Below are 12,544 nucleotides of genomic sequence, written 5' to 3'. Positions count from 1 at the left end.
TTTGGCAAAACTAATACAATTATGTAAAGTTTAAAAATAAAATTAAATTAAAAAAAAAAAAAAAGAGTTCATGGATGACTGGAGTTGTAGGAGCTGAGCAGGACTTTATCAGGAGGACATGGTATAGACCATTCTGGATAAAAGGAGCAAATAGCACACTAAGATTCAAACTGAGTCATCAAAGGACAGAATTACATTAACTAAAGAATACTGTAAGAAATTTCCAGGATGAGAGAAGACCCAAAGGAGGGAACAATCTACAAAATAATGGGGCCAGAAGGCTGTAAAGGTAGGCTGGGGGCAGATGAGAAAGGGATTTACATATCAATTAATCTCAGTACTTTCAAAATAAAATATTTCTGAGCTATATTTCTAAGATATATAACTTATTTATAAATTAATACATGTATTCAGTTCAGTTGCTCAGTCATGTCCAACTCTTTGCGACCCCAAGAATCACAGCACGCCAGGCCTCCCTGTCCATCACCAACTCCAGGAGTTCACTCAGACTCACGTCCATCGAGTTGGTAATGCCATCCAGCCATCTTATCCTCTGTCGTCTCCTTCTCCTCCTGCCCCCAATCCCTCCCAGCATCAGTCTTTTCCAATGAGTCAACTCTTCGCATGAGGTGGCCAAAGTACTGGAGTTTCAGCTTTAGCATCATTCCTTCCAAAGAACACCCAGGGCTGATCTCCTTTAGAATGGACTGGTTGGATCTCCTTGCAGTCCAAGGGACTCTCAAGAGTCTTCTCCAACACCACAGTTCAAAAGCATCAATTCTTCGTCATTACCAATATATAATTTATTTATTAACACATAATTAACACACATATTCTAAAATACATAATCTATTTATAATACATGTAAAAACATGGTTAATAAATGTATTTATAAATTAATATATGTGAATTTATACATGTATTAATTAATACATGTAGTATCAGCAAAAATGCTTTGTGTTCACTGTAAATAAACACGAAAAAATCCACAAAAACTTAAGAGGATTACAGTACACATAAACTCTATTTTCTTCCCATGCCCCATTTTACAAACTACATTTTAAGACACCTGAGCTAAACTACTGACCTTTATTACTAAAAGAAAAAAGGTCTTCAAGTTAATAATTCCAAAACCAGTCATCAGTTTCCGGAAGACATCCTTTGTCATCATTTAATTGGCTTCTAGTCATTTATTATTATATGTAGTAAGGCAATTAATTCAGTGACTTTCATATACATTTATATAAGCAATCTATCTTGTAGGGTTGAAAAAATATATTATTTAAAGTGAACCATACCAAGTACAGGCTTACAAGAAAATTGTGAAAAGCACAGGTGGCTGATTGCTGCCTGCCTGATTTTATATTTCCTACCTTTTTTCTCCCTTTGATACTTTATCTTACATTTTTCAGTTATTCTTTCACTTATACATATTTTGGTAAACATGTTTTATAGTCAGGAATCAATAAATAATAAAATTAATTTGTTAGTAACAGGAACAAAGATTTTTTTTGAGTATTTTAAATAACAGTAACAGAAACAGGAATTGTTGACATTACCGCATGTTTTTCAATGCATGAGACACTGAGCAGAGCCTCTTATACATAAAAAATCACTAAGAAGGATACACAACTTGCCCAAAGTTACACAAGAAACCTCAACAATCTTATAAAAACAGGTACTCTATTTTCTTTAACAGGCAATATGCTCTGAAGAATGTAAGCATGATGGTTCACATTTTTAAAGCATGTACACTCTGATGGGAGAAACAGACGTTTGAATAAAAAAAAGTACAATGTAGTCTAATAAATGGTAACAGGTATATACATGGGATATTACAGCAAAGTAGATATGTATACCTAATCCTACCAAGAAAAAATCATGGATTCCTCCCATGAGATGATATAAATTATTTAAATTAAAAATTTTAATTTTAAATTAAAATCCTCAGTCATACCAGCCACATTTTAAATGCTCAAAAGCCACATGTGGCTGGTTACTATCAGTTTGGAAACCACAGATATAAAACATTTGCATCATTGCAGAAAATTCTATTAGACAGAACTAGTTTAGACTACATACCAGATAAATGTTCTAGATCATTAGACTTTCTAATAGGTGGTAGTAGGCCATAAAAAGACTTAAGAGTTTAAAAGAAATAACACTGTTAAAAGATTCTTATAGGACTGATACAAGTAAAATGAATGAATTATTTGGTAGCAGGGGATAGTAGAATACATAAAGAATACGGCTAGGAGTACACACTGGAGAGAAGAGAAAAACAGAACTTCAAATAAACGAAATGATTAAGTGATATTTTTAAATGCAGAAATTATATAATACTTTTCAATTAAAAAAATTCTCCTAAGTTCTAAAAATGAAAAATTATTGCTTTTACAATAAAGGTTGGTCGGGGGGCGGGGGGTGTTGCTGGGAGATGCTACTACAACATTTCTAAAAAGAATGACAGTGAACACTAAGACAATGACATGGGGCAACTGAGGTAAGGGCACAAACATCTGAGAGGAAGAACCTAGAGATATCATTAACTGATTAAACCCTGAGTGTGCACATATGTTCTATCAGCACCATCATGCAAGACAAGCAAACTCAATACCGTCATCCTCATTTTTAGAGGTAAAGCAACCAAAGCATTAACAGTTCAGATAAAATGCCCCAATCACATAGTAAATGAAAGAAGAATTCAGAGAGATGGCTCATCTAAATAAGACCATTTTCACTTGTCTTAATTACCCATCCTATTCACTGAATATTGCTCCCAATTACCTCTATGCTATTTTCAAATATCAAGTACATCCTCCCCAAAGATTAAAGTTCTGAAATCGCTGAGAATATCTGAAGATATTTAAATGTGTTGTAAGCTCTGAGAGAAATCCCCAAAGGAGTTTCAATAATGTTATTACTGTTATAGAAGTGCTCTTTTAACATTAAAAAACAAAAAACTTTTCAAGTTTAGAGTGTGCTTCTCATCTTTATACATAGCAATGTACATGAACAGACTGAAAATATTTCATAAGAATAAATCATTTTTTTCAATCATTCTAGGCATTCATTTAGAAAGTATCTTTCAAACACATGCAAAATTTTTAATACTCATAAAATCTGATGTACAGGTTTGGATTAATGATACTTAAGAAAACTACCGTAACAAAATATTCCATACACCTTTAAGAATTTTTGACCTTCAGCACTCTAGCAAGAAAAAGTTGATGGTTCGCAAGTGTAAAAAGAAACTGTCAAATTTCCACTGCTACCTTAAATAATGATTCTGGGGCTTACATGGTGGTCCAGTGGCTAAAAACTCCATGCTTCCAATGCAAGGGGCCCAAGTTCAATCCCTGGTGGGGTAACTAGACCCTACATGCCTCAAGTTAGGACTGAACATGCATGTGCCTCAACTAAGACCTGGTGCAGTCAAATAAATAAATATTTTTTTTTAAAAAACTATTCCTCTGATCTCTCTGAACTGCTGATAATACCCACAAAAGAAACAAAGATCCTATGGACAGGGGAGCCTGGTGGGCTGCCGTCTATGGGGTCGCACAGAGTTGGACACGACTGAAGCAACTTAGCAGCAGCAGCAGCATAGTAGTCATAAAACCAATTATCTACTGTATCAATACTGATTAAGATTTTTGCTATTAAAACTTATACCCATCCTTATCTAATTATTCCAAAATAAAAGAAGGAACACTGCCAAATTCACTGTAGTAAGCCACAATCACACTGCTATCAAAACCAGCCAAATATACTACAAGAAAAGAAAATTACAGGCCAATATCTTTGATGAATACAGATGTTAAAACCCTAAAAAAATATTAGCAAATCAAATCTAAAAATATATAAAAAGGATCATATAGAACGATGAAGCTGGATGCATTTCAGGGTTTCAAGGATGGTTCAACATACATGAATCAATCACTGTGATATACCACACTAAACGAAAGGAGAGAAAAAAAAAATGATGGAAAAAAAAAAAGCATTTGAAAAATTCAACATCCTTTCATGCAAAAACTCTCACCAAAGAGGGTAGAGAGAGAACATAGCTCAACGTAACAAGAGTCATTTATGACAACTCCATCACACTCAACAGTGGAAAGCTGAAAATCTTCCCACTAAATTCAGGAATAAAATGAGGATGCCCACTCACCACTTTTGGACAATACACTATTGGAAGTCCCAGACATAGAAATAAGACAAGGAAAAAAATAAAAGGTATCCAAACTGGAAGGGAAGAGGTAAAACTGTTACTATTTTCAGATGACATGATACTTTCTATAAAGAGCCCCAAATTTTCCACACACAAACCCTTGTAGAACCAATAAATATATCTGGCAAGGTGGTAGTATACAAGATTAAAATACGGATACTGGTTTCATTTCTTTACACTAGCAATGAAATATCAAAGAAAAAGGAAAAAAAATCCTGTTTAAAATTGTTAAAAAAGCAAAATACCTAAGAATAAATTTAACCAAGGAAGTAAATGACCTATACACTGATAACTATAAAACACTGATAAAGGAAAATGAAGATGATGCAAAGAAGTGGAAAGATAGCTCATGCTCTTAGACTGGAAGAATTAATATTGTTAAAATAGCCACACTATCCAAAGCAATCTATAGATCTAATGCAATCTCTACCAAAAACATAGGAAATTCTTCATAGAATTAGGGGAAAAATCCTAAAATTCATATGGAACCACAAAAGACCTAGAAAGTTCTATCCAAGAATGTACAAAATGTCATTAGTAGTTCCATAAGTGAGTGATGGGACTAATCAACTTTTAATTTTTCAAAAATAGACAAGAATCATTTGTGTATTAAGTCCAAATTTAATTAAAACTTGAATTAGCTAAAATTAATTAGTGACAGGGAAAGTTACTATATAAAAAGTGGGAATTCCCTGGCAGTCCAATGGTTAAGACTCGACAATTTCACTACCATGGTCCCGAGTTCAATCCCTGATCTGCAAACTAAATGGTACAGCCAAAAAACAAAACGAAAAAATCATTAATAAAAACAGGAAATGAACTTTATGTAATAAAAAATTTGAGGACTACTTCGTATGTTATGGCTTGTTGTCAGAATGTGCTCAAAGAAATTAGGCAAATAATGACTAAATCCTTACAGCTGCTCAAATTTAACACTAACACAAACAACTCCTTAAATAATCCTCCTTATTCCTAAAATGGAATGAATTTCTGTTTCTGACAACCAAAAGAACATATACTCTTGGAAATTTTGATACCCTAAATCTCTAGGCTGTTTTTATATTTTGGGGGATCAAGTTTCCTTTGAAAACTTATAAAACACACCTGGATTTATTCTTTCTTAAATTATCCTTATTCCTTGATTCAACTATTAGGTCAGTCAAAAAGTCTGTTCAAGTTTTTCCCGTAAGATCATATGGGAAATCCTGAAAAAACTTTTTGGCCAACCCAATACTTTTCAATCTGAAAAGCAGCATCTATCATTACAATATTAAAGATTTAAAAAGATTTTCTGGTTTTATGGAACTTGTATATTTCATCACCTTTCAGTATTTGTCTGTGAAAATACACCTTTAACACTTGCATATATTTCTGCACTAGCACACAGTAGCATAACTGTCCCACACATGAAGGGAAGAACGGACATTTTATTTCTTTTGTATGCCTTAGTGTATAAAAGAAAAAAAGCTCCCAAATGAGTCTATTTTCTGAGTTCTCTGGGCACACATACACTTAGGGCACACCGTTCAAGCAACAGAAAGGTAAGAAAATCCACAAGCACATCTAAAAAGATACATTAAAAAAATGCTTTTACACCATTTAAACAAAAACAAATACCCCACTGGTAAGAGTATTTCTATCAAAGCCAACACAACAGAAACATTTTTAAAAATTATATAGATATCTTTTATGTGCCCCAAACTTTTATCTGTAGAGCCCCAAGTGTTGATATTACCAAAAATATATGCTGATATTACCAAAAATATGTATGTTCATACTGTATATGAACATTAAGGAATATCAATGAAATGTTCCTAAATATACTCACAGAAAGATAGTTGTTAATATCCACATCATCAGTAATAGTCTGGCGTTCTCCTTTACAATTAATTTTCCGAAATCTTCTTCGAGACTGTCTGGCAGGAATTTCTCTTTGTAGAATATTATCTTCATTATCTTTGGAATTCTCTACCTGAAACACATGTTCAGATTCCTGATTAAACATCCAATTTTTCCATATTACTGACAGTCTGTGGAGTTTAAACAGGCTCATAAGGAGACTTCATTTACTTCAAGCAAGAAACTGCCTCAAGAAAATAGTCTGTACAGGACAACGCTCATGAGTACAAAAAGATTAAAGGTGACATTATAAAGATCTGGAGACCACAATTTCCTCCCAGGAAATAGTCTCTCTTGCTTACATGAGCATACATCCTCCTAAGTGAAGTCACTTACCAGAAATGAAGGCTGTTAACTACACCTACACATCCAATAATCACAACATCTGAGTTACTCTAATTACAAACTGCCTGGTTATACACATATTTTATTTAGCAAACAATCATGGTTACGCCTTCAGTGAAATGCTAAACAATGAAACAAAAATGCTTTATGTGTTATTCTTTGATGTCCACCTTAATGTGTGAAAATAGTCAAGAGTAACTAAGGCTGTCATCTTCTAAGGAGGAAGGGAAAACTAACATTTACTGAGGGCTTTAGGCCAGCATGCATATATATTATACTATACAGTTTACACAACAGCCCTGTAATCAGGTATTCAGTTCAGTTCAGTTGCTCAGTTGTGTCCGACTCTTTGAGACCTCATGAATCGCAGCACGCCAGGCCTCCCTGTCCATCACCATCTCCCGGAGTTTACCCAAACTCAAGTCCACCAAGTCCGTGATGCCATCCAGCCATCTCATCCTCTGTCGTCCCCTTCTCCTCCTGCCCCCAATCCCTCCCAGCATCAGAGTCTTTTCCAATGAGTCAACTCTTCGCATGAGGTGGCCAAAGTATTGGAGTTTCAGCTTCAGCATCATTCCTTCCAATGAACACCCAGGACTGACCTCCTTTAGGATGGACTGGTTGGATCTCCTTGCAGTCCAAGGGACTCTCAAGAGTCTTCTCCAACACCACAGTTCAAAAGCATCAATTCTTTGGTGCTCAACTTTCTTCACAGTCCAACTCTCATATCCATATATGACGACTGGAAAAACCACAGCCTTGACTATATGGACCTTTGTTGGCAAAGTAATGTCTCTGCTTTTGAACATGCTATCTAGGTTGGTCATAACTTTCCTTCCAAGGAGTAAGCGTCTTTTAATTTCATGGCTGCAATCACCATCTGCAGTGATTTTGGAGCCCAGAAAAATAAAGTCTGACACTGTTTCCTCTGTTTCCCCATCTATGAAGTAAAGGGACCAGATGCCATGATCTTCATTTTCTGAATGTTGAGCTTGAAGCCAACTTTTTCACTCTCCTCTTTCACTTTCATCAAGAGGCTTTTTAGTTCCTCTTCACTTTCTGCTGTAAGGGTGGTGTCATCTGCATATATGAGGTTATTGATATTTCTCCCGGAAATCTTGATTCCAGCTTGTGCTTCTTCCAGCCCAGCATTTCTCATGATGTACTCTGCATATAAGTTAAATATGCAGGGTGACAATATACAGCCTTGACGTACTCAGGTATTACTATTTCCAATTTAAAGGCGAACAAGGGAAAATCCAAAATGATCAGTGACTTCCAAGTCTCATAACAGTGACTTATTAAAGGTGATCTAGAATACAAGCCTGTTTCCAAAACTTATGCCACTGATACAAGACTACATTGCCAAGGGAGGGGAGGAGGGGAAGGATAGAAATAGCTGAGGGATATTAACAGGTACAAACATCCAGCTGTAAAATAAATGACTCATGGATACGAAATGCACAGGGTGAAGAATATAGTCAATAAATATGTAAGAACATTGTATGGTGACAGATGGTAATAGGACTTATTGTGGTGATTATTTTGAAATGTATAGAAATACCAAATCACTACTTTGGGTAAGAGGAACTAACCTAACACTTATGTTAGTTCAACCTAAGTGTTCTGGGTTGATTTTACTTCAAAAACAAACAAACTCACAGTAAAAGAGATCAGATTTGTGGTTCCCAGAGATGAGGGCTGAGGGGAGAAGAATGGAACTGGAGGAATCAACCTTCCCAAATTCAGACTATACTACAAAGCTACAGTCAACAAAACAGTATGGTACTGGCACAAAATAGAAAAATAGATCAATGGAACAAAACAGAAAGCCTGGAGATAAATCCTTGCACCTATGGACACCTTAACTTTGACAAAAGAGGCAAAAATATACAATGGAGAAAAGACAGCTTCTTCAACAAGTGGTGTGGGAAAACTGGTGAACTACGTGTAAAAGAATGAAATTAGAACACTTTCTAACACCATACACAAAAATAAACTCTAAATGGGTTAAAGACCTAAATGTAAGACTAGAAGCTATAAAACTCTTAGAAGAAAATATAGGCAGAATATTCTCTGACATAAATTACAGCAAGATCATCTATGACTCACAACCCAGAGTAATGGAAATAAAAACAAACAAATGGGACCTAATTAAGCTTAACAGATTTTGCACAACAAAGGAAACGATAAGCAAGGTGAAAAGATGGCACTCAGAATAGGAGAAAATAACAATGGAAACATTTGCAAAGAATTAATCTCCAAAATATGCAAGCAGCTTATGCAGCTTAATATCAGAAAAACAAACAAGCCAATCAAAAAAGTGGGCAGAAGACCTAAACAGATGACATACAGATGGCCAATAAACACATGAAAAGATGCTCAACATCACTTATTATTAGAGAAATGCAAATCAAAACCACAGTGAGGAATCATCTCACACTGGTCAGAATGGCCATTATCAAAAAGTCTACGAACAATAAATGCTGGAGAGGTTGTAGAGAAAAGGGAGCTCTCTTATACTGCTGGTGGGAACACAAACTGATAAAACCACTATGCAGAACAGTATGAAGTTTCCTTTAAAAAACTAGGAATAAAACTACCACACAATTCAGCCATCCCACTACTGAGCACATACACTGAGGAAACCAGAATTGGAAAAGACACATCACATGTATCCCAATGTTCACTACAGCACTATTTACAATAGCTAGGACATGGAAGCAACCTAGATGTCTACTAGCAGATGAATGGGTAAGGAAGTTGTCATACATATACAAAATGGAGTATTAGTCAAAAGGATGAGAAATCAAAAGGAATATTACTCAAAAGCTATAAAAAGGAACACATTTTAGTCAGTTTTAATGAGGCAGATGAATCTAGAGACTATTAAACAAAGTGAAGCAAGTCAGAAAGAGAAAGACAAATGCTGGGAGCCGGCATATTGCATGTTGAGTGCATATTGCATATTGAGTGCAGCACTTTCCACAGCATCATCTTTCAGGATCTGGAATAGCTCAACTGGAATTCTATCACTGCCAGGAGCCAGCGTGAGGAGCTCCACCCATGACAAAGGTCATGAGGAAGGAGGCTCAGCATACGCAAAGGCGGGATCGAGCCTCAGGAGTCCCCCTGGAAATTCTCGAGCATCTACCCCCCAAAACCAGAGTCTGCCTACTTTCTGCTTTGTGCTTTCACCTACACCTCTGACTTTACGGGGGGCTGTCCCCCACTACCTCTCTCTGAAAAAAGTTAACTTACAGCTCCATGTTCTAAACTGTCTAAATACAGATTCCTTTGAGCAGTTAAAAGATTGATTAGAAACTGTACTGGTGAAGGGATTTTCACTTGTTGGGCCAATGATTGCTGTTAAGTTTCCATATCCCTTACCTGCTGTGTCCCTGGCAGTGTATTGATTAATATAATTGGTGTAAGTAGTAGCTTTAATGTTTGTAACCTGGGACCCTTGAGTTAATTCTTTTTCTTGTTATAGCCCACCACACCTTTGCTCTGTAGGAATGCAACTTTATCTAATGCTTTTGGAGGGTGGCTCCTGACCAATCACCTTTAGAGAAAAATAAGTTTTCTGAAGAAAGGGTCTTAAAATGTTAACAGGCCTCTGGGCCAGAAGATGATGCAAATCACCTAAGCTTTTGCATATGATAAGTTTGCAGGAAGAAAGCCTGGCTTGCTGCATGACTCTACCCCTTCCCCCATTATCCTCTATGCATAACTTAAGGTATAAAAACTACTTTGGAAAATAAAGTGCGGGCCTTGTTCACCGAAACTTGGTCTCCCCATGTCGTTCTTTCTCTCACCTTCTGGCTGAATTATTCAGCCTCTTTTCTCCGCTGAATTTCCTCACTGAGCTATCCTTATTCTATTACTCTATATCCTTAATTAAAGTTTAATTAAGCAGTTGTTTCCTGATCCTCGCCGACGCCGTCCCCTCTTTGAATTCCCTGGATCCACCGGGGCTGGACCCCGGCAGACAAATACTGTAAATTAATGCATATATATGGAATCTAGAAATATGGTATCAGTGATCCTACATGCAGAGTAGCAAAGGAAACACAGATATAGAGAACAGACCTATATAGAAGAGAGGTGGGATGATTTGAGAGAATAGCACTGAGACATATATGCTACCATATGTAAAACAGGTAACCAGTGTGAGTTTGATGTATGGGAGGAGGAGAGGTAGGATGATTTGAGAGAATAGCACTGAGACATATATGCTACCATATGTAAAACAGATAACCAGTGTGAGTTTGATGTATGACACAGGGCACCCAAAGCAAGTGCTCTGTGACAGCCTGGAGGGATAGGGTGGGGGGAGGTGGAAGGGGGCTTCAGAATGGAAGGGACACATGTATAACTATGGTTGATTCATACTGCTGCTGCTGCTGCTGCTAAGTCGCTTCAGTCGTGTCCGACTGTGATGTATGACAAAAACCATCACAATATTTTAATTATCCTCCAATTAAAATAAATAGATTTAAAAAAATAAAAAAAGGAGGGACTTCCAGTTATAAGGCAAATAAGTATTAGGGATGTGATGTCAACACGATAAACACTATTGTATACAACTCAGTGACACACGTGTTATATATGAAAGCTGTTAAGAGTAAATCCTAAGCATTCTCATTACAAGAAAAACATTTTTTTCTATTTAACTTTCTATCTACATGAGATGATGGTCAGCCATTAAATTTATTGTGCTTTATCACTTCATGAAGTAAGTCAAATCATTATGCCTTAAACTTACACAGTTGTATATGTATAAATTTACATATACAATAAATAAAACTGGAAGGATAATAAAATAAATATTTATTATTATCCCTCAATAAAACTGGAAGGAAAGAAAAAGACTATCTGCCGATCTACTAAAAATTACAAATTACATAATTTTTAAAAAATCACTTTTGCAAAGGTATACTGACATGTTCTAAAGCAGACTTATAATTAACCTCACATTCAATAAATAACAAACAACAATTTCAGCTTTTTCCCACAACTACTTCTCCTGCTAATGTTGTATCACTTGCTAATATCAAAAATTTCCTAGTCATCCAAGAATGAAATTTCAACATTTCCAACTCCTCTGCTTGTCTTCCAAATCTTATCTTCAATCATTTCTTCAAAACTGTCAAATGGTTTTTTTAGAAATCCCTTTCATGATGCCTTTTTTTTCATTCCCACCATCACCATTCCTTAGTCAAGCCTTAATCACTTCAGTCCTAAACTTACTGCTTCTGTCACGATCTTCTCCAATTCCATCTGGCACGGTCAGGTAAATCACCTAGATAAAACAGTATGTTGTCCCCTGTTCAAAATGCTACAATGGACCTCTAATGGATACCAAATAAATTTTTAACTATTACATTTGATATCCCAAGCCATATTTGCTCCATTGCCGAAATACTTTTAGCACTTTATCTTACACAAGGAAGTCTGGAGAAACTGCTCCCACATCCTCTTCCCCACAAAAAATCCTTTCACATAAAAGCTCCAATGAGATATGCAAAACTTCCTGATGATTTCTCAGAAAGAATCAATGTCTAAACTGTTCTGTTTCCAATGTGAGTGTTCAGGAGTAAGTGGCAGTCAAGCCACTGTGACTATTCATGGTTCCCTACTTTGGCCACCTGATGCGAAGAACTGATTCATTTGAAAAGACCATGATGCTGGGAACGATTAAAGGCGGGAGGAGAAGGGGATAACGGAGGATGAGATGGTTGGATGGCATCACCGACTTGATGGGACATGAATTTGAATAAATCCCAGGAGTTGGTGACGGAGAGGGAGGCCTGGCATGCTACAGTCCATGGGGTCACAAAGTGTCAGACATGACTGACTGACTGAACTGAACTGATACATAAATAAGTTACATTCTGCCAAGCAACTTTACCTATTTCAATTTCCATTATCCTATCCATTTTATCTTCATATGCTGAAATACTACCAATCATGTAAGAACATCTCAATTGCCATCTCTTCAATAACCACAAGAGACATTCCTTTGACTGGTTTACTACGTGTACCCGACCCAGAGTTCTCATAAAT

The 12,544-nt window shown here is 36.2% G+C and overlaps 1 protein-coding gene across 4 annotated transcripts in view; it reads right to left on the bottom strand.

Annotated features, from left to right (window-relative positions):
• Positions 1–12,544, bottom strand: part of RAPGEF6 (Rap guanine nucleotide exchange factor 6) — a 233,824-nt gene that overhangs the window by 134,557 nt on the left and 86,723 nt on the right. For all 4 annotated transcript variants that reach the window (XM_055548160.1, XM_055548155.1, XM_055548158.1 and 1 more), the window contains exon 6: positions 6,060–6,203. In XM_055548160.1, the coding sequence (XP_055404135.1) occupies positions 6,060–6,203 (144 nt within the window). The remainder of the gene's footprint in view (positions 1–6,059; positions 6,204–12,544) is intronic.

The sequence above is a fragment of the Bubalus kerabau genome, chromosome 1 (assembly GCF_029407905.1).
Source record: "Bubalus kerabau isolate K-KA32 ecotype Philippines breed swamp buffalo chromosome 1, PCC_UOA_SB_1v2, whole genome shotgun sequence".
Taxonomy (NCBI): domain Eukaryota; kingdom Metazoa; phylum Chordata; class Mammalia; order Artiodactyla; family Bovidae; genus Bubalus; species Bubalus kerabau.
The sequence above is the reverse complement of the archived record's forward strand: the minus strand, read 5'-3'. Positions and strand labels throughout refer to the sequence as shown.